This window comes from Heterodontus francisci, chromosome 7 (assembly GCF_036365525.1).
Source record: "Heterodontus francisci isolate sHetFra1 chromosome 7, sHetFra1.hap1, whole genome shotgun sequence".
Lineage (NCBI taxonomy): Eukaryota > Metazoa > Chordata > Chondrichthyes > Heterodontiformes > Heterodontidae > Heterodontus > Heterodontus francisci.
In genome coordinates this window covers 51,876,298-51,899,722 of record NC_090377.1, presented here as the reverse complement: position 1 = coordinate 51,899,722, position 23,425 = coordinate 51,876,298, and the positions used below count along the sequence as shown (strand labels likewise).

General features: G+C 44.6%; 1 protein-coding gene across 1 annotated transcript in view; it reads right to left on the bottom strand.

Annotated features, from left to right (window-relative positions):
* The window catches only part of lrp2a (low density lipoprotein receptor-related protein 2a), a 418,190-nt gene that overhangs the window by 246,454 nt on the left and 148,311 nt on the right, over nt 1–23,425 (bottom strand). The window contains exons 15-22 of the mRNA XM_068035173.1: nt 16,698–16,838; nt 14,988–15,191; nt 9,917–10,109; nt 9,648–9,773; nt 5,538–5,668; nt 5,227–5,364; nt 3,439–3,720; nt 333–572 (exon numbers count right to left, since the gene is read on the bottom strand). Coding sequence (XP_067891274.1) covers nt 333–572; nt 3,439–3,720; nt 5,227–5,364; nt 5,538–5,668; nt 9,648–9,773; nt 9,917–10,109; nt 14,988–15,191; nt 16,698–16,838 — 1,455 coding nt within the window. The remainder of the gene's footprint in view (nt 1–332; nt 573–3,438; nt 3,721–5,226; nt 5,365–5,537; nt 5,669–9,647; nt 9,774–9,916; nt 10,110–14,987; nt 15,192–16,697; nt 16,839–23,425) is intronic.

The window sequence follows — 23,425 nt, the reverse complement described above, 5'->3', positions numbered from 1 at the left end:
TACAAAAGATAATATATTCTCATTTCTTAGTGAAGACTATGTAAATTAAGAAAAAGTTACATTTTATTTCATTTTAAAGAAAAATGTTTGCACTCTTTAGTTGTCCATTGGATGGACAACACATGATGGCCCTAAATTTCTTCCAACATACTGCCACTGCTGCTGCTATCACACATCCATCAGAAACCTACAATTCCATCAACTATTCAAATAAATAGTCATAAAATCAAATCAAATTGCATCAGATCAAGGTTACTTCATTTCAAAAAAAATCCATCCTGTATCATTTAAACTTACAAAATGCACCACACAGAATAAAATGTAATACTTACCACAGTTAAGCTCATCTGAGCCATCTCCACAGTCATTGTCTGTGTCACATACCCATCTCTTGGGGATACAGTGGGAATTAGTGCAGGTAAAATAGTTTGCAGCACAGGTTCTGGGGCCATGGGTTGGGCATCCCTTTTCATCACTCGCATCTGAGCAGTCGTCTTGTCCGTCACACCTCCAGTAATTTGGAATGCATTGGTGATTAGAACACGTAAAGGCAAATGAAGAGCATGTAGTATCTAGGTGTATAAACAGAGGACAAGAATATAAGTTTTTATGAAAGGTGCAGAGAAATGTATTAATGCCATACTTTTCTTAAATGGGTAAATTATTAATAGTTCTTATTCACAGGTAACAACCATCAGATCATAAGAATGCTTGTCAGCAAGTAAAAATTCAGCAAATTATAACAGCTTCAATCAAATTAATAGTGCATATTATTAAACACATAATAAAGGCTTCCTATGTTTTACCCATTGAAACATCATGCATATTGACTTTGAATGAATACTGCACAGAGTATGGAAATATTTAACAAACCATACACGTTAACAAGACCAATGTTCCATAACTTATGTCAGAATATTTAATCTTGTATTTTATGGACATTAAGCTATCTATTTCAATAATGCACTTGGACTGATACGGAAATATTTGGGGCCTGAAATTAACATACATGTACTAAAACCTGTATGCAGTGAGATAATGTAATTGCATACAAGATAAAATCAGAAATAATTTTAACTACAATCAGCAAAATTGCACTCTTGTCAATATCACTTTCACTACTGTACATTGAAAATACAGCAGTTTATCAAAAAATAGTGCCAAATGGCTATTTAAGTGATTACTTTTCAGTATAAGACTTCACCCAATGCTTCTATTAGTCTTATTCATTTTCTCTTGTGTAGACCCACACTTTTTGGGATTTTCTTCTCCCTGCTGCTTTCACATGCGTTCAAATCCTCTGAAGAAGGAATTTTCCTCCACACAAGATCAGGGGGCAGGTTGTTCAACCTTGCCCGTCTAAGAGCGAAGTCCAAAGTACGGAAAGTCCTCATCAGAGAACTCCTCTTTGCTGACGATGCTGCTTTAACATCTCACACTGAAGAATGCCTGCAGAGTCTCATCGACAGGTTTGCGTCTGCCTGCAATGAATTTGGCCTAACCATCAGCCTCAAGAAAACGAACATCATGGGGCAGGATGTCAGAAATGCTCCATCCATCAATATTGGCGACCACGCTCTGGAAGTGGTTCAAGAGTTCACCTACCTAGGCTCAACTATCACCAGTAACCTGTCTCTAGATGCAGAAATCAACAAGCGCATGGGTAAGGCTTCCACTGCTATGTCCAGACTGGCCAAGAGAGTGTGGGAAAATGGCGCACTGACACGGAACACAAAAGTCCGAGTGTATCAGGCCTGTGTCCTCAGTACCTTGCTCTACGGCAGCGAGGCCTGGACAACGTATGCCAGCCAAGAGCGACGTCTCAATTCATTCCATCTTCGCTGCCTTCGGAGAATAATTGGCATCAGGTGGCAGGACTATATCTCCAACACAGAAGTCCTTGAAGCGGCCAACACCCCCAGCTTATACACACTACTGAGTCAGCGGCGCTTGAGATGGCTTGGCCATGTGAGCCGCATGGAAGATGGCAGGATCCCCAAAGACACATTGTACAGCGAGCTCGCCACTGGTATCAGACCCACCGGCCGTCCATGTCTCCGTTATAAAGACGTCTGCAAACGCGACATTAAATCGTGTGACATTGATCACAAGTCGTGGGAGTCAGTTGCCAGCATTCGCCAGAGCTGGCGGGCAGCCATAAAGACAGGGCTAAATTGTGGCGAGTCGAAGAGACTTAGTAGTTGGCAGGAAAAAAGACAGAGGCGCAAGGGGAGAGCCAACTGTGCAACAGCCCCAACAAACAAATTTCTCTGCAGCACCTGTGGAAGAGCCTGTCACTCCAGAATTGGCCTTTATAGCCACTCCAGGCGCTGCTTCACAAACCACTGACCACCTCCAGGCGCGTATCCATTGTCTCTCGAGATAAGGAGGCCCAAAAGAAGAGAATTGGTGTCAGCTCAGTTGATAGTACTCTCACCTGAAGCAAAAGTTGTGCATTTTAATCCCACCACAAAGACTTGAGCTGACACTCTAGTGCAGTTCTGATAGTTGTCGAAGGTGCTGTCTTTCAGATGAGATGCTACCGATGTTAAAGGCCCTCTCAAGTGGACATAAAAGGCCCTATTTTGAAGGGGAGTTCTCCTAATGCCCTGGCCAATATTTATCCCTCAGCCTACGTTACTAAACAAACTATCAGGTCATTAGCACGTTGCTGTTTATGGTCCTTGCTAAGCACAAATTGACTGTCACATTTCTTACATTACATCAGTGACTATGCTTCAAAAATGCTTAATTGCCTGTGAAGTGCTGTGGGATATCCTGAGGTTTTGAAAGGTGATATATAAATGCTAGTCTCTCTTTCTTTCTTTTGATAATCCTCAAATTTGCACATCTTTGTACGAAAAGCTATCAAAATGATCAATATATTTGTGATTTGACTACACTTAATAGCCTGCTCGTAAAACACCAGGGATGCCAGTTAAAACATCATGCAGGATGAGGAATCTACACACATGATATAATTTAATTTCTGGAAAGCAAACACATTTTCCAGTCCTATTTCCCAGAGGAAAAAGTAGGTTAAAACACTAGTATTTCTGATAATTTAATATTGGGCTTTACTCGGGTTCAAAGTCTGCTGGTGTCCCAATCCGAACACTATTTGAAGTATCATTCAGGATGTATTAATTAAATGTAATGGTTTATAAAGAATTGAAATCAGTAGGTATATTAGAAATTTAATTAATGCGACCAAGAGAAGTATTCTGAAAGCTGAGGACAATTAATCTCATTCTGTAAAGTTTCATTATCTTTTATTTCTTAGCCCAAGAATGTATTAATTAGAAGTGCTGAAAGGTAAATTTGATCTTATGCAACTAGAGAAATTAAGATCTTTTGAACAAATTAAATGAGTGCACTAAACTCCTTGATTGTACTGACACATTGGCTGCATTGTATGTAAATTTCAACAATACGTACTTAAAGTTCCACAGTTTACTTCATCACTATTATCATGGCAGTCATTAACTCCATCGCAGCGATTGCCATTTGGCACGCATTTTCCATTGGCACAAGGGAAAGAAAAGAAGGCACACTGTTGAGTAGGTGGTTCGCTTGATGGATCTTCAATGCAGTTAATGTTGTTGGAGTCACGCTTCATTCCGTAGGGGCAGCCACAGACTCTCTGAAAATTGGGTATTGGGAAGCAAAAATGACTACAGTCTCCATTGGGGTTTGTTGGTTTGTTACAGTAGTTGGATCCTATATTATAAAAACAGCAAAACGTCTATTAGCCAGATGTGGAAGATACTAAGGACTTCAACATGAGCGTTCATTAAAATAAAAGTTTTCCAGTATTAAGTCAGATGGAATTTATTAAATAATATTGGCAGCAAAATTCCTCCAAAAAATTGAGTTTTTCACTTATGACAAATTCTTCACTAAACTTAACAGGAGCACTTTCCCCTCTATCCTATCCACATGCCCAAAGTTCCAGTTGGGCCCAAAGACCAACAGCTGATTAAAAAGATAAAAAAAATTTATATATTGTCTTTCATGACCACAGGACATCCGAAAGGGCTTTTCAGCCAATGAAGTACTTTTGAAGTAAAGTCACTGCTGTAATGTAGGGCACACAACAGCCAATTTGCAGACAGCAAGCTTCCACAAACAGCAATGTGATAATGATCAGATATTCATATTGTGATGTTGATTGAGGGGTAAGTATTGGGCAGGACACCCGGGATAACTCAAACACAAAGGCAAAATACTGTGGATGCTGAAAATCTGAAACAAGAACAGAAAATGCTAGAAATACTCAGTAGGTCAGGCAGCATCTGTGGAGCGAAAAGCAAGGTTAACGTTTCAGGATCGACCTGAAACATTAACTCTGTTTTTCTCTCCACAGATGCTGCCTGACCTGCTGAGTATTTCCAACATTTTCTGTTTTTGTACAGGGAATAACTCCCCTGCTTTTCTTTGAAATAATGCCATGGGACTTTTTACATTCACCTGAGAGAACAGACTGGACCTCAGCTTAACATCTGATCTTAAAGTCAGCACCTCCAAAAGTGCAGCACTCCCTCAGTACTGCACTGGAGTTTCAGTCTTGATTTATATACTCAAGTCCTGTAGTGGGACTTGACCCAGCAACCTTTTGACTCAGAGGCAAGAGTACTACTAATTGAGCCACAGCCAAAATTTGGGGCAAGACTCAGTTTTACCAGGATTCTACCCTATTTGTTGTGTTTTGCCATTTTCCAGTCGCAGAAATATGGGTAGATTTTACACCTATGTTAAAATGCACCTTTGGGTTTTTCCCCAGGATACACCAACAATTTCACCCAGAAGGCCATTTTAAAGGCTGAAAGGAACTTTCACAAGCTGAGATGTGGCATGCCCGGTTGAGGTATTTTGAAAGGCCTTTACCCAGAGCAAGGTAATCAATCCTGTCAGGGATTAATTACTTTCTTTCTGGAGGCAGAATGGTTCCTTATGCAGCTGAAGACTATTGCAGCTCATTTTGCCTCAGTCTGGGAAAGGCCATTTGAGCCAAATCCCAAGTTGGGACGGGATCTACACCTTTGTGCTTGGACAAATGGGAATTCTGCTTCACCACACTTATCCTGGTAGAATAGGCCCCACAAAATTTTAGGCCTATGTGTTTTGAGGAAGATTCCTTTGTTCATAATTCCAAATTTGAATCTGTTAGCTCAATAGATTTCCTTGATATTTAAAAATGTATAAAATTTGATTATTTATACGTACCAGTCTGGACAAAAGCATCAAATGATTTTACATGCATAATGTTGTTGATGCCTCTTCTAATGATAGACATCTCACCACCATCCAATTTCCGCACACGGACAATTCCATTCAGCCTCCAGTCAGTAAAGTATGCATAATCTACAGAGTAAGTGCGATCAAGGAACTATTTGAGACCAAAATAGTTGATGCAGCTTTGTTCTACATAACAAAATGAGCACAACTATTTATCAAGAAAATTTTAAAATATATTTTCTCTATTTTATTTTACAGGAAGTCTAATGACTTTAATATTTTACAGGATAGTGACTTACCACCAAACACTGTGAGACCAAAAGGGTGTGACATTTGGCTAATTTGATTGAGTGTCTGTCTGTCTAAACCACTGAAGGAACTGTGCTCAATTTTATCAAAAAAGGCATCCACCCAATACAGACGAAGAGAACTAGAAAAGCAGAAATCTTTGATTCAGTTCAAATGGAAACTATATAACTGTAAACCGTTGCACTGAATTCAAAACATGCACACAGGGATTACAAGAATAAATTCAGTGTTACAATAGTCTGCTCAACTGCTAACCGTCTCAAATAAATATATGACCTGTGCAAGAGCTGGGACTGCAGACTACACCAAAGCCCAGGAAATAACTAGCATAAGGGACTGAATGCTGTGGGTAAGTTATGAGAACAAGTTATGTGCAGATTTATTCATCATTCTGTAGCTATAATTTAGATCAGAATTGAATTTTTATTGCTGCAGAGTAACCAAAAAATCTTTTACTTAGACATTCACTAAAAGGCAAATTTCAATCACCAATAGAAATATCACTTTTTGTTTTTCTCTTCTCCTTAGAACAGTAGAGGTTGAATTTGTTTTAAGAAAATTCATGAGAACATTTGTTTTTATTCAACAAACAGCCAAAGAAAGCACTTTTTAAAATTCAAAGTCATAAGAACATAAGAAATGGGAGCAGGAGTAGGTCATTCGGCCCCTCAAGCCTGCCCCGCCATTCAATAAGATCATGGCTGATCTGCCCCAGACCTCAACTCCTCTTTATGCCAGCTCCTCATAGCCCTCAACTCCCCGAGATTTCAAATATCTATTTACCTCCTCTTTAAATACTTTCAGTGATCTAGCCTCCACAACTCTCTGGGGTAGAGAATTCCAGACATTCACTACCCTCTGACAGAAGAAATTCCTTCGCATCTCAGTTTTAAATGAGTGTCCCCTTATTCTGTAACTATGTCCCCCTAGTTCGAGATTCCCCCACTAGTGGAAACATCTTCTCAACATCTACCCTGTCAAGCCCCCTCAGAATCTTGTACATTTCAATAAGATCACCTGTCATTCTTCTAAACTCCAATGAATAAAGGCCTAACCTGTTTAGCCATTCTTGATAAGTCAAGCCCTTCATCCTAGTGAATCTCTTTTGAACTGCCTCCAATGCTAGTATATCCTTTCTTAAATACGGGGACAAAAACTGTATACAGTACTCCAGGTGCAGCCTCACCAACACCCTGTACAGTTGTAAGAAGACTTCCCTATTTTTAAACTCCAAACCCCCTAGTAATAAAGGCCAAAATTCTATTTGCCTTCTTAATTACTTGCTGCACCTGCATGCTAACTTTTTGTGTTTCAGGCACAAGAACATCCAGATCCCTCTGTGCTGCACTTTTTGAAGTCTCTCTCCATTTAAATAATAGTCTACCTTTTGATATTTCCTAACAGGGTGCATGACCTCACACTTTCCTATATTAAACTCCATCTGCCAAGTCTTTGCCCACTCACTCAACCTATCTATATCCCCTTGCAGATTACTTATGTCCTCATCACAACATGTCCTCCCACCTATTTTTGTATTGTCAGCAAATTTGGATACATTACACTCTGCCCCATCCTCCAAGTCATTAATATAGACAGTAAATAGTTGAGGCCCTAGGACTGATCCTTGTGGCACTCTACTAGTTACGTCTTTCCAACCTGAAAAAGACCCATTAATCCAGACTCTTTGTCTTCTGTGAGTTAACCAATCCTCAATCCATGCTAATACATTACTCCCAATGCTGTGAGCTCCTATCTTGTGCAATAATCTTTTATGTAGCATGTTATCGAATGCCTGCTGGAAATCTAAATACACTACATCTACCAGTTCGCCTTTATCAACTCTACTTGTTATATCCTCAAAGAACTCAAGCAAATTTGTCAAACATGATTTCCCGTTCACAAAACCATGTTGACTCTGTTTGATTGCGTTAAGCTTTTCTAAATGTCCTGCTATTTCTTCCTAATAATGGACTCTAGCGTTTTCCCAATGACCGATGTTAGGCTGATTGGCCTATAGTTTTCTGCTTTTTGTCTCCCTCCCTTCTTGAACAGGGGCGTCACATTAACGGTTTTCCAATCCACTGGGACCCTCCCAGAATCCAGTGAGTTCTGGAATATTTCGACCAATGTCTCCACTATCTCTGCAGCCACTTCCTTTAAAACCCTCGGATGTAGGCCATCAGGTCCTGCAGACTTGTCTGCCTTTAGTCCCGTTAGTTTGTCAACTATTTTGTCCCTCGTGATAGAGACTGTTACAAGATCTTTCCTCCCATTAGCTCCTTGCTTATCTGATATCTGCGGGATGTTAATAGTGTCCTCCATTGTGAAGGCCGATGCAAAATATTGGTTTAAATTATCAAATTAATCATTTAAAACTCAATTTTATTTTAATTATTACAGAAAAAGAGGTCGTCTCCTGTTTCTTTTTTAAAAGAGAAATGTTATCCTGTGTCTCCTGGTCGTGTGACAAATACCATTCCTAGTTGAAATGATGAGCAGATAACTTTCCAAGATCCCTGTATAAACTGCTGTTGGCCAAGCCCTAATCAGATTAATGAGAGGTTTGAAAGTGACGGATTATATCTTTTTTCTTCCCATCTATGGAGAAGTGCTTCGTTCCCACTGACTAGCCTCTGGATGTCTCGGTAGAAATCAGAAATTATGATGTAGAAACTTGTATCCTACTACTCTGTTAAGCTTAATAATGCCTAATCAAAATAAACTATGATCATTTATTTTCATGTCAATGTTCATGTTCATTTGCTAAAGCCAGCAAAAATCCTGCACAAATATAAAATCTGTTTTAAGTTCAAACTATTTGTTCACCAATAGCAAATTGTGGAAAACATACCCCCATGACTCTTAAATGTTAAATGATACATGCAGCTTCTAATGAATTGGAGCAGATACCATTAGCCACAGAGGATAGCAGTGCTTTATCGCTCTCACTTGCAGGAGAAATGAGCATATAATGCCCAGGAGAGGGCCCAAACAGACAGAGGGTTGCAATACTTTCAAATCATCATTTTTATTTTTATTTATTTTTATTTAGAGATACAGCACTGAAACAGGCCCTTCGGCCCACCGAGTCTGTGCCGACCATCAACCACCCATTTATACTAACCCTACACTACCCCCATATTTTCTACCACATCCCCACCATTCTCCTACCACCTACCTACACTAGGGGCAATTTACAATGGCCAATTTACCTATCAACCTGCAAGTCTTTTGGAGGTGGGAGGAAACCGGAGCACCCGGCGGAAACCCACGCAGACACAGGGAGAACTTGCAAACTCCACACAGGCAGGACCCAGAACTGAACCCGGGTCGCTGGAGCTGCGAGGCTGCGGTGCTAACCACTGCGCCACTGTGCCGCTCATGGTGATGGAGAATCGAGCGATGGAGATAGTCAGGATCGCAGACTAGTAGGATGTGGCCCTGGCGAAATGGGCACTCATGGTGGAGATGGTGACTATAGAGGACAAAACATTCATTAAGGGAATGCATTGCACTCCACCCTATCTGACAGCATGCTGAACACTGAGTTGCATTGGGAAGCCTCAGCACTGCAGAGGCCTCTTCACTCCAAGATTAGCTCTCATGATCTCTTCTTGTGTCTTCCACAGGTGCAGACGTCCAACCCACAAGAGCTTAGATCATAAGATCATAAGAACTAGGAGCAGGAGTAGGCCGTCCGGCCCCTCGAGCCTGCTCCGCCATTCAATAAGATCATGGCTGATCTTTTCGTGGACTCAGATCCACTTACCCGCGCTCTCACCGTATCCCTTAATTCCTTTATTGTTCAAAAAGATATCTTCTCCCTCTCTCCCTAGCCCCAGATGACTACCAGGAACTGAAGAAGCACCTTCACATCTTACAAGCACAGCAGGTACTCTCACCACGGATCCTCGTGCGTGGTTAGATAGGGTGGCACTGGGTGAGGAGCACAGCACTTGTGTGCAGGAGGGGGTGCCAGAGGCAGCGGCAGCTTGTGGGCAGTCCCCCTTGCAGGAGGGAGGACATACACAGCCCAACTCAATTGGGCACAGATGCAGGGACTCAGGAGAATTAGCCTATTAATGATCAGCTTGGCTTACCTCCAGTCAATGGCAAGACCATTTGGCCAACCAAGTGTTGTATTGACTATTGCCATTGCATTTGACCCATCACCCCAGGCTCTCATGATTTTTGCAGGTCTGTACCAGTCTGTCCAGAAGATATATCTGTAAGTAGATATAACAGTAGTAAATCCAAAAATTACAAATTATAGTCAAGTGAAGCTCCTATTAAATCTACAAAGGTTACTCAAAATTCCATCCACAGTATTTAACCGGGTGAAAACTATGAATACTGAATTTTTATTTACCCCATCACTGGATGCACAACAATAGATCTAGGATTGTTCAAGTTCTCAACAATTGCTCTCCTGGATTTATCAGCTAGTCGCAGGACAGAAATGCTGCTATAGCGTGCATCAGTCCAGTAAAGATTCCTTGAAATCCAATCAAAAGCCAGATCTTCTACTCCATCCACTCTATTGGCAACTAGGACTTCCCGGCCTATATATCAGATAGAGGAAAAGCATTATTGATTTTAATTCTCAAATTCACTCAACAGTAGATACAGAGTTGTTTGCAAGTAAGAGAGAGAAAGATGAAAGTGGGAGTGATAAATGGTAGGAGCAAAAGGGAGCAAGCCAGAAAATTCAAATCCAGGTCCCAGACACGAAGAGAGAGTGAACCACCCAGTCTCCATTCCCTCTGGCTGTTTTGATAACTATTTTCCCTAACACACATGCTGTAACGGGGAAGGGAAAAATACCAGCTCATCAAAGTGTAAGTCCACAGCTCAATATCTCAAGTTTAATGAAAGTCTAACCTCAGTCCCTAGTTAAGTACATCAAGGTGATTTGTTGAAGTTAAGACACTAGAACAAATGATTAATCCTTTGTTGGCGAAACTGGGCAGATATATCTTCTTAAAAATTGTAGGAATTTCACTTCAAGCTATAAAAGTATTCTTAATTACAACTTTAAGAGGATAGCGAGGAACTTATGAGATTGTGTCTCGATACGGCAGAATAAAAAAGAATCTAATTAGACAGCTGCGACACAAGTGGAAGTTAAACACCTGTAAATCAAAAACATAGATCTTCGATTCTTGCAATATTTTTCATATTTATAGGAACTTGTAAAACTAATACTGGTATGCTTATTACAAACATTTTATATATGTATTGTATGTAATTTTGAAATGCAAACTCACAGTATTTATAGTGAATACTTGAATATTTATGACTATCTTATAAAATGTTAAAAGTTAGTGAGGCTTCTCTATGGGGCTGGATTTTCACGTCGGCGCAGGAAAAGGAAGTTGGGAGTCTTGCCGGTTCCTGAACAGGCCCTCAGGGGGAAACAGAATTGAGTCACAATTTTCACAGCAGCAATCCCTTAATTATGTGGAGACAGGTTTGGCGGCCAATTAATGGCCATGGGGCAGGAACAGAGGTGGGCCAACTGTTCCATTGCTGAAAAAGGCAGAGAAGGTTCTCATTGAGGGAACCCGGGGCAGGGCAGCCCCTCATTTTTTTTTCCGGACAATTACCTAGAGATCATGCTGGAAGCTGTGAGGGAGAGGAAGGAAATGCTCTTCCTGAAGAGTGGCAGGCGGAGGCCACCAATACAGGCCAAACAGGCCTGCGTTGAGATCGCAGCTGCCGTCAGCAGCAGAAACGTCATATAAAAAGTCTGAATCCAGTCTAGGAAAAGGTTCAATGGCCCCATATGCTCTGGCAAAGTGAATGCAACCCCTAACCATCAGGACAGCTCTTTGGGTATTCACCCTCCAGCAGACACACCAGCTGAGCAGCCTTAGGGTGCATGCTGCTCCTGAATATGGGAGGAGTGTGTGCTCAGGGCACTTATAGATCCCTCAGAATGGCTATGAGTTGTAGTGCTGCTGAGGACCTGTCAACACGGATAGTTTAGTTTAGTTTACAGATACAGCACTGAAACAGGCCCTTCGGCCCACCGAGTCTGTGCCGACCATCAACCACCCATTTATACTAATCCTACACGAATCCCATATTCCAATAACATCCATACCGGTCGCTATATATTTCCCTACCACCTACCTATACTAGGGGCAATTTATAATGGCCAATTAACCTATCAACCTGCAAGTCTTTGGCATGTGGGAGGAAACCGGAGCACCCGGAGGAAACCCATGCAGACACAGGGAGAACTTGCAAACTCCGCACAGGCAGTACCCAGAATTGAACCCGGGTCCCTGGAGCTGTGAGGCTGCAGTGCTAACCACTGCGCCACTGTGCCGCCCTATACGTGCAGCTTCTAATGAATTGGAGCAGATACCATTAGCCACAGAGGACAGCAGTGCTTTATCTCTCTCACTTTTGGCCTTGAAGGAGAAATGAGCATATAATGCCCAAGAGAGGGGCCAAACAGGCAGAGGGGTGCAATACCTTCAAATCATCATGGTGATGGAGAATCGAGCAATGGAGATAGTCAGGGTCACAGATTAGGAGGACGCGGCCCTGGCGAAATGGGATGGTGATTAGAGAGGACAAAACATTAATTAAGCGAATGCATTGCACTCCACCCTATCTGAAAGCATGCTGAACACTGAGTGCATTGGGACGCCTCAGCACTGCAGAGGCCTCTTCACTCCAAGACTAGCTCTCATGATCTCTTCTTGTGTCTCCCACAAGTGCAGACTTCCAACCCACAAGAGCTTCTCCCTCTCCCTACCCAGCCCCAGATGACCACCAGGAACTGAAAAAGCACCATCACACCTTACAAGCACAGCAGGTACTCGCACCTTGGTGGATCCTCATGCGTGGTTAGATAGGTGGCACTGGGTGAGGAGCACAGCACTAGTGTGCAGGAGGAGGTGCCAGAGGCAGAGACAGCTGTGGACAGTCCCCCTTGAAGGAGGGAGGACAAACACAGCCCGACTCAATTGGGCACAGATGCTCAAAGAAGGCTCTATCCAGACCAGCTGCAGCAGACGTGGTCCCAAATGTCAGAGTTCCCTGAGGCAGTGAGGGGTCACGGACAGAGAATGGAGGGGTCTATCCAGTTCATGTACGGCACCATGGCTCAGAGCTATGACAGCATGAGCTCCTCCATGGACAGGGTGGCCAACTTCATGGAGAGAGTAGCCAACTTCATGGAGAGAGTGGCCAACTTCATGGAGAACCATATGCGACAGCACTTGGAATGCATGCAGGAACTGTGCACTGACATCCACAGGATGCATGACAGGCCGTGTAGCTGAACCAATCAGTGGCGCTGGTGGCGCAGCAATGTCTGGAAGGGATGCCAGTTGTGTCCCAGCTGGTGTCCCCCTCCAACTATCCAGAGTGCCCACCAAAGGCTAAGGCAGTCACCAAGGAAGATGAGGGTGCCAATGCTCACAGGGCACCTTCACCATCCTCTTGGACTTCTTGGACCCTCTGAGAGTGGGAGCCTCGGTGCAGGAGGGCCAAGTGATGGAGGCTGCCCAAGCAACGATGCAGGTGCAGCAACCTCTGGAGATGCATCCACAGGCACCTTCATGATGAGGGCGACCGTCACTTGCATCTCAGCTGCAAGCCAAGGCAAGTGAGAAGGCTGCCCCCATCTCCTCCGGGGCCACGGGGGATCACCGCGTAGAAGTGGCCAAGTGTGGAGGCTACCGTGTTGTGTGGTTCATTGAGTGGCTCACTGATGTGTCTTCTTGCCATATCTGTGCACTGTTTTCCTTTCTGAGCATTATTTAATAATGACACTTTAAGCCACATGTCTGTTGGCGGGACAAGAAAAAAGGTATGAGGTGGTGAAGGAAATTAGGATTCCTCAATGGCATTGGCAAAGCCTCAGGGCAGATGTGCTTCCTTCATTGGGAAAGAGTTTAGATGTTCCAGGCTGCATCTTTATGGCAAGTGTTAGCACAGGTACCTCAGAGTGATTTGCATAGCATATTCTTCATCCTGAGTCAGAGGGGCTCAGCTGAAATGTTCCTGAATAAGATGATCCCTGACTTTCATGGCACCTTGATGAAATCTACACGCCCCGTGCCATGCCTGGCCACCTTCCTGTGTAGCCAGCGCACCTCGGTGTTCTGCATCCTCCCCCCGCCTCCTCTACTTGATGGTTGTCCTAGTGAGCGGGTGGCATTGGTTCTATCACCTCTGTGCCTCTGTCTGGGGCTCTCATGGTGGTGTGAGTAGCCATTTCTTCAAGGGATATCCCTTGTCCCTGAGGATCCATCCACGGACTTTGGGGTTGGAGTGAAGAGCTGCAGCAGCTTGGATTGGCGGAGGATGAAGAAGTCATGGCAGTCGCCATGAAAGTAAGTGCACACATGAAGAAAGTTCTTGTTGTGGTCACAGATCAGTTGCGCATTGATGGAGTGAAAGCCCTTCCTGCTGATGAATCTGTCTGGGCGGTCACTGCGTAACTTCTTGGCCACATGGGTGCCACCAAAGTTCACAGCTGAGCCTTGGAAGGAGCCAGAAGCGAAGAGGTTCAAGGCCACAGTGACTTTGACAGCTATTGGCAGGACATGGCATGAATTGGACACAAATATTTAAGACCATTTGCCTAGAGAGTTGCAGTCTCCTGTGGCATTGGATCTTGGTCATTTCAAGTTAGCTCCAACTTTAACAGTAGATCCTATTTTGAGGGTATCGCCTCGGTGTCCTTACTGCCCCTCGTCCCTCTTCTCTGCCCGCTCTAATGTCCAGGGCTCCATCCTTCCTGCAGAGGGTGTTGCTCCTTATCACCACTGGACCCAAAATCTGAGAGTCATGTCCCCATTGACAGCTGCTGCCTTCCTTGTGGTCAGCTGGCCACCCACTTGTCATTGGCAGCCTTGCCCCCTGCACTTATGCCCTGCGATGGCAGGAAGATGACGACACTCTACACAGCCCAAGTGCTCATTGCCCACTCTCCCCACCACCTGTGCTGTGCCAAAGGTGCCTCTTTGTCAATGGCCGTGTCCCCCTCTGCACCTTTCACCCTTTGATGGGGCCAGGGTAATTCTCTGGGGCAGTCTTCACTGGCTCTCCACTGTGTACACACCCTCCCCTTCACCTGGCCTGCCCCAGACAGCGCATGCAGCCTGTGTGCCCCAGTGAAAATCACAACACTCCATTAATGAGCTCCTCAACGACCTTAATTGGCCTCAATCAGGGATCGGGTTGGATCACGATACCACCCTCCCCCCCAACCCTGGTCAAACTCGTTGGTGCCAGTTTTGGAAAATCAGCATGCTGACGGGCACCAGTATTTTCGGGCCCTGTCCACCTTCATTCCCATCCCCAGCAAGACCGGAAAATTTAGCCCATTTTGTTTAAGAATCACAACCCACACTCCTTCCATTGAGAAAATGAATAAGATGTGAAAAGTTGATTATTTACATTAATTTAGTTATTACCTGTTCCATCGATTTTCTGTTTATAAATCAGATCCGTCCTTGTATCAGAGAAAAAGATTGTTTGCTGTGCTGCATCAAAATCAAGTCCCACAAAGTAAGAGGGGCTCGCTGTCACAGGCAGAATGATATCTTCCTGGGTGGAGATATTGAAAGGGATTCCACGCACAGCCAGCTGGGATGAAAACAGTAGGAACTGGGTCACAGCTGCAGAAGACAGAACATAAAAGTGTTCAAAACGTTCTTCAGTTTAGCACAAGGAGTCAAGACCAAATGTCATATTCACATCCACCAGGGATACAGAGCAGAGGGACAACTGGACCGAGTGCAGGAGACCAATATGTGGAGGAAGAAGGGAGAGGATGGAGGGAAGGGGCAAGATGGAGATGGGGAGAGCAAGGGAGGAGAGGTGGTTGAAAAGGATGATTGAGAGGGGACAGGGAAGACAATTAGCAAGAGAGAGAGGGGAGGAAAGAATAACAGTAAAAGAACAGGAGAAAAAGGTGTAAGAGAGGGGCAATGGTGAGGAGCTAAGGTTAACATATAATTCATTTTTGTGTCATGTGGCATCACTGGCTAGCATTTATTACCCTTTAACTAAGTGGCTTGCTAGACCATTTCAGAGGGCATTTTAAGAGTCAGCCACATTGTTGTGGTCTGGAGTCACATGTAGGCTAGACCAGATAAGGACAGCAGATTTCCTTCCCTAAAGGGTATTAGTGAACCAGATGGCTTTTTACAACAATTGACAGTGGTTTCGCAGTTGCCATTAGACTAGTTTTAATTCCAGATTTTATTAATTGAATTCAGATTTCATCATCTGCCATGGTGGGAGTCGAAGTCATGCCCCTAGAGCATTAACCTGGGCTCTGGATTACTAGTCTAGTAACATTACCACTATACCACAGCCTGCCTGCTGTGAGCATGGGAGTGCTGGTGTAACAGCAATATTCTAGTCTTTACATTTTTAGAACCATGAAGATGCAAATCATTTAATTGCAACAATGGGGGAAATAATGTAATAAAGCCTACACTTTTTTTTTTAATTTTTAAAAACTCTGACACTAGGTAGGGCCCAATTTTAACTCACTCAAAACAGAGTTAAAGCAGGCCCACTCCAGAGACTTGAGCACAAAAATCTAGGCTGACAATTCAGTACAGTACTGAGAGTCTTTTGCAAGAGATGTTAAACTGAGGACCTATCTGTCCTCTCAGGTGGAACCCATTGCACTATTCGAAAAAGAGCGGGGGGAGTTCGCCCAGTGTCCTAGACAATATACATCCCTCAACCAGCATCAATAAAACAGTTAATTCCTTGCTATGTGCAAGTTGGCTGGCCCATTTCCCGACATTGCAACAGTGACTACACATCAAAAGGAACTTTCTTGGCTTTACACTTTGGAACTTCCTGGGGTTGTGAAAGTTTATTCTTTCTTTCCTTGCTGCATTGCAGTGCTTTGTTCTTGGAACTTTTTTCTGTGATACACTGTCTAAATCACATAGTTGCTTTGTGTTGTGCTTTATTTGAACCATGATATTTCCAACAATGTAATTAATTGTTAAGTTTATACTAAACCACTTAAGTACTAGGAGGTTAATGAAGGTAGTGTAAATAAACAACAAAAGGAGGCTGTAGAGTATCTCATTGGAAATGTTTGGAGATAATCCTTACATATCTTCAAAAGTAAAAGAATTTTAGGACCATTTCCATACCATAGCAATGTTTCCCATCATGGTGAAGATCAAAACCCAGCCTGCACCTGCATCGGAAGCCCAGGCCATCATTGTCTGCTGCATGACTGAGGATGCAGATATGTTCACATCCACCATTTTGACTGCCACACGGATTCCTTACTAAAATCAGCACGTACAAAACAAAGCAGACATCAGATTTAAGTGTGTGAACTATTTTAAGGAATTGTCATGCTGCATGCATTGCTTAACAGTGTAGAAATTGTATTAAATCAGTACAGAGTTAACTATGGGCTGAATTTAGTGAGCCCGTCATGGGTCCCAGTGGCGAACCCGGAAGTGGGCGCCATCCCCGCACGTCACGTGTGCAGCCTATTCACCACTATCGTGCGGCAGGCAGCTAATTATCAAAATGGAGCCATAGGGCCCAGCCAATCACGCAAAGGGATGGGATTCGGAATGTTGAATATGATGTCAGCTGACTCTGGAGCAGGTGCTGATGCCATATTTAAAGGTCTGCCAGCCCTGCATTCACTCATGTCTGGTTTAAAAGACTACCTTTCTGAGTGCCATCTGCTGCCACAGGACCCTCCTGCTGCCCGTACTGCCCCCAGGACCCCTTCTGCTGCCCGTACTGCCCCCAGGATCCCTACTGCTGCCTCTGCTGCCTGATAGGAAAGGAGCTGAATACAAGCCTGCCGTGACCATGGCTGAAGGAAGACATTGGGTGGCCCCACGGTTCAGTGATGCCTCCCTCAAGATTCTCCTCCAGGCTGCAAGGGAAAGGTGGGAGGTTCTCTTCCCCAGCGATGGCAAGAAGAGGTCCTCCTGCCTGACTAAGGAAGCCTGAGACTGCAGAGGTGGTCAGCTGCCGTGGGGTCACCTCCCGAACATGGGTTCAGTGCCGCATGGGTGTCATCAACCTCCTTTGTTCTACCAAAATGAATGCTCCATATCTCTCTCCTTTTTGAGGATTGCAAGTGGCTATGCAGGAGGAAGTGGGACATGGGGAAGGAGGCACCACAAAGGTGCTGGTAGAGGAGATTAAGCATTACCTCATCATGACAGATGCATGGCTGCATCTCGACCAAAGGCCACCTCCATCACAGCTCATCCCCATTAACTGTCCTGAGAGCTGACAGGAGAATGAGCTATATAGGAAACCCCAGCAGGGGTTGAGGGGCTGCCATAAGCAGAACTGACATGTTGAACTCTCTGCGAGGTGTGACTATTTCCCTCTTTCCACTTGCAGGACTAGAGAACCCATAACAGCAGGGAGACATCCCGAACTAGTAGAAACATCCCAGACATCAGGCCTCTCTCCATGACTGAGGAGGAAGCACTTGAACTAGCGGGGACCCAGGGCGACCGCTCAATAGCAGATGGTGAGACTGGAGTCTCAGCGCGAGAGTGAGGATTGCCTTCCATCAACATACAGTTCATTACTGGAGACCCAAGCATGATGAGATCTGTATATCCTAACCCACACATATTTGTGTTGTCTCATGCAGGTCGCCACCCGCAGGAGACTCTAGCAGAAATGGGGCTTAATTCCACCTCTGAGGAGAATCCAGAGTCAGGGGATGCGCCGTCACATGACTCTCCTGCACCTTCCACTAGCACAGATACTTTCACCCCAGTGAGTTTCCACTCAGCTGTAGAATCAGGGTCACAAGCTGGTGGAAGAACTGTACACTTGCCTAAGCAGCTGGCTGAGACTCAGACAGCCAAGGCCACAGACAGTCAGAGGACTGTTGGTGGCCAGGCCAATGCAGAGCCCCAGCCTCATGACAAGTATCTGGTGTCGACAGCACAGGCTATGCTGGAATTGCAGAGAGGGATAAGGCAACATCTGACAGAGATGCCAGAGGCTATATGCAGCCCAGAGCAGACAATGGAGGAGTCCAACCATGCCATGAGTGCTGCCATGTCACAGGCATGTGAACACATGGCTTCCTCCATCAAGAGGTTGGTAACCCTCATGGAAAGCCAGATCCCTGAATGCATGCAGACCTGCACACCAGCCTTGGCCATGAGCTCGACGCAGCAGTGGCAAGGCGAGAGGAGGACAAGGCCTCTGGAGTCTTCTCCAACTCCTCGTCCTTCTCTGGTTAGCAGGAATGTTCAAGTGAACCTTGAAATGGAGGAGGAGAGGCTGACCTCTACAGCTGGGGGCTCCCCTCAGGGCACTTTGAGTGTGGACAGCAGCTCCTCAGCCCCTCCGCCAGTGAGCCCAGCTCCATTAGCCGCGATGCCTGAGGAGAGTCCAGCACTCATGCAGGAAACACTTAGGCAGCCGGGGCCTTCCAGGCCTGAGGCAGCCAGAGGACAGCCACCAAAGTCATCCCAGGCCAAGCGGCAGCATGATCAACAGCCTATCTCCAGCCCATTTGCTGGTGCAGGGGTTACACTGTGTAGAAGCACTCATAACCATATAAAGAAAACCACAGAGACACTTGGGGTTTCATGGGTGTTTGACACTTCACATTTGTTTTTTCATGTAAAGTTCTTTAATTTTTGAAATTGTCTTTCACTGTGGAAAATTATTATTTCATCATGTCTTAATAGAGTTGCTGACTTCACCCTTCCCCATTAGGATGCCAATGTAGGCACAGCCCTCATTTAAGTAGTGTCTCCCATGGGCCATAGCACGTGGTTCAGCTGGGTGCTAGGCATGGAACACAAATAGAAAGGAGGCAACAGACTGCATGCATTGAGGTGAGGCTTTGCTGATTTCACTCTGAGAGGCCCTCATGGTGGCTGGAAGCAGGTAGGTATGAGACTGTCTGTTGCATCCTTGGCATGTCGCTCAATGTGCCTGACTTTCAGTGCAAGGGCTTCAACATCCAGTGCTGCCTGCCCATCACCCTCCTCTGCATCCTCCTTATTGGTGGAGGAGTGGTGTTCAATCACATCCTTATCATGCAAGGCCTCCCCCTTCTCCAGTGCTAGATTGTGCAGAGCTCAGCAGACAACCACGATATGCCAGACTCTCTCTGGAGCACACTGCAGGGCTCCACCGGATCGATCCAGGCACCAAATTTAGAAGAGTAAGAGGCGACTTGATTGAAACATATAAGATCCTGAGGGGTCTTGACAGGGTGGACGTGAAAAGGATGTTTCCCCTTGTTGGAGAATCTAGAACTAGGGATCACTGTTTAAAAGTAAGGGGTCGCCCATTTAAGACAGAGATGGGGAGAAATTTTTTCTCTGAGGGTCGTGAGTCTTTGGAATTCTCTTCCTCAAAAAGCAGTGGAAGCAGTCTTTGAATATTTTTAATGCAGAGGTAGATAGATTCTTGATAAGCAAAGGGGTGGAAGGTTATTGGGGGTAGGTGGAAATGTGGAGTAATCAGTTCAGCCATGAACTTATTGAATGGCAGAGCAGGCTCGAAGAGCCGAGTGGCCTACTCCTACTCCTAATTCGTATGTTCGTATGTAGAATCTCATCTTCAGCAGCCCAATGGCCTACTTGATGGTTGCATGGGTACAGCCATGGCAAGGGTTGTACCTCTCCTTTGCTGCAGTATGAGGGTTCCTCACAGGCGTCAGTAGCCATGTCTTCAAAAGTAGCCCTTGTCCCTGAGAATCCATCCCTGAAGGCCAGCAGGGGGCCTGAAAAGCTGTGGCACCTGGGACTGTCTAAGTATGTAGATATTGTGGCTGCATTCCAGGAAGAGGGCACACACCTGGAGGAAATGCTTTCGGTGGCTGTAGACCAATTGAACATTGATTGAATGGAAACCCTTCCTGCTTATGAAGGCAGCTGACTGGTCGATTGGAGCCTTGATGGCCACATATGTGTAATCTATCACACCTTGCGCCTGGGGAATTCAGCAATGGCCCTGAATCCGATGGCCCTCTCAGCCTGGTTGGTCTGGTAGCGCACACAGTCACCAGCCCTCTTAAAAAGGGCATTGGTCACATCCTTGATGCAATAGTGGGCTGCTGCTTGGGAGACACCACACGTCCCCAGTGGATCCTTGGAATGATCCAGATGCGTATAAAAGTTGAGTCCCATGGTGATTTGCAATGCCACAGGCATAGGGTGCCCACCAAATCCCATAGGTCCTGACCTGTCCTGCAGCAGGGCACATAAGTCTGTGACGACTTGCTTGAAGAGATGTAGTCTTCACTCACAATGCCACTCAGACATTTGAAGGTAGTTGATTTGAGTCCGGAACATTCTCTGGTGCAGGTGGGCCCTTCTTGGCATGGCTGATTGCTGTTGCTCACGTCATGGGGCTTCATGGGCAGGCACAGCTGCCTCCTGGAGCACCCACCTTTGGAGGCGCTGCATCATGCCACGAGGGTCCAAAAAGACAGGATGGATGTATGAGACCCATGCCATGTTATCAGTGGGCTCCAAAATGCTGCCCTTGCAGAGACAAATTGCCTCGTTAGCTTTCCATTTGCTACTTCTCCCAGCAGACTGCCTAAATGGCCCTCAGTTCACACCCTTTCTGATAGCCGACCCTCTCAACTAGCAGTATAGGCACTTAAGCCTCTCACCCAACAGTTTGGACACCTTATACTGTTACCCAAAACCAAGCCCCTGCAGCAGACCACTCGACACCCAGCACCTGCTTGCACAACACCTGACACCCAGCATACATTTGCAGAACACCCGATACCCAGCTCACCCATTACTGCCACCCAAGACCCTGCTCAGCTGTTAATGCCACCTGTGACCCAGCCAACCCATGCACTGCAGTCCAACAATGGCTTCTGCTTCCCCCCCACCCCCTTCCCTATCCAGTGCTGGTCATGGCTGCCTACCTGTTGCAGGCCTCAGTGCTGCCAACTTTCAATGGCCGGGTTCTAAAGATACACGAGGGCTGCGCGTCGTCCATAATTCCAAGCCCCCCATTAAAACGCTTAGTTTTAATGCATTTGCATGTTAATTGTAAGTGTTCTACATTTTAAATTACACTCCCATCATGTTGGAGCGGCAACGCCACCTTGGTAGCTTCCGGTCACTGACTAGATATAGAACCAAAGTCACAAGGTCGGATTTCCAGGCGGACTCGTCCGATGCTATTCTTCGGCCCTGCAGACCTCAATTCCCACACAAACAGCCGCATTAAATCCAGCCCTATAGTATTTTATCAACATTGCGAGTTCATGTTGCCTAGTTGTAACATGGCTGAATGAGAAAGACTCAATAGACCAGCTGGTCTTTTACTGTCATTCTTTATCCTTTCTTTGTACGTAACATATAACTATTATCACCTGATTGAAAGTCCTAACATTTATAAAAGCAGCAACTATTGACAGCTTATTAATAGTAAGCAAAGTCAACTATATAATAAAAATATACAAATCCTTTCTAAAAATCCATGAATTAGCATGGCTGATGAATTACCAAAGAAGTGCAATTAATGGATAACAATTGGATAACTTTTGACTTTAATGAAACCTAATGTAAGCATCAATCATATTTGATTTGAAAATAGCTGCATTCTAAATCTATCACATTCCAAATGTCAGTCCAGAAATATAATAATCAGATGTGTAGCCTGTTTAAAAGTTTTAGCTTATGTTTTTCAGTTAGTTATTAATGCAAGCTGTAGTCAAGAATGTTTTTACTTTTTCACACAGGCTAGGAAAACATACATGTTTTTCTTGTTATATATAAGTGACTTGGACTTGGGTAAAGGGGGTATAATTTCAAAGTTTATGGATGATACAAAACTTGGCAACAGCAATTAGTCAGCATTTTAGAAGCAGACTTCAGGGGGACATAGACAGATTGTTGAAATGGGCAGGCAGATGGCAGATACAATTTAATGCAGATAAGTGTGAAGTGATGCACTGTGGCAGAAACAACATGGAAAGGCAGTAAAAGCAAAATGGTAATATTCTGGGGGAGAGGGTGCAAGAACAGAGGGATCTGTGAGTGCATATCCACAAATCTGTGAATGTGGCAGACTGTGTTGATAAGGTGATTAAGGAACCGTATGGGATACATGGTTTTGCAAATAGGTGCATTGAATACAAAAACAAGGAAGCCATGCTAAACCTTTACAAATCACTGGGTTGGCCTCAGCTAGCATATTGTGTACAATTGATGGCACCACACTATAGGAAGGATGTCAAGGCCCTGGAGATTTGGAGAGGATACAGAAGAGATTTACCAGGATGATATCAAAGATGAGGGAGTTCAGTTATGTGGAGAAATTGGAAAAGCTGAGATTGATCTCCTTAGAACATAATAGATGAAGGGAAGACCTAATAGTGGTATACAAAATTATTGGGGGGGGGAGTGGGGGTTGTAGGGAGAAACTATTTCCTCTGACAAGTGGGTCAGTAACCAGAGATCATAGACTTAAAATAATTGGCAAAAGCGCGAAAGGGAAAATGAGGAGGAATTTCTTCATACTCAGGATTGTTAAGATCTGGCATGCAATACCACAAAGGGCGGTTGAATCAGGCTCCATAGAAATTTTAAAAGACAATTGGATATGTGCTTGAAGAGGACTAATTTGCAGCATTATGGGGAAAAAGCTGTGGAATTGAATTGGACAGCTCTTTCGAAGAACCAACACACACATGAAGGGCCAAATGTCCTCCTCCAGTGTTGTAAGATTCCATGATTCTATGCACAGGTGGGAAAACAAGAGATCTTAAAAAATAATTGATGGTCACAAGTCCCAGCTAAATTGATCTAGCTATAACAAAAACTTGCATTTTTATAGTGCCTTTAACATAGTAAAACATCGCAAGGCACTTTGACAGAAGCATAATCAG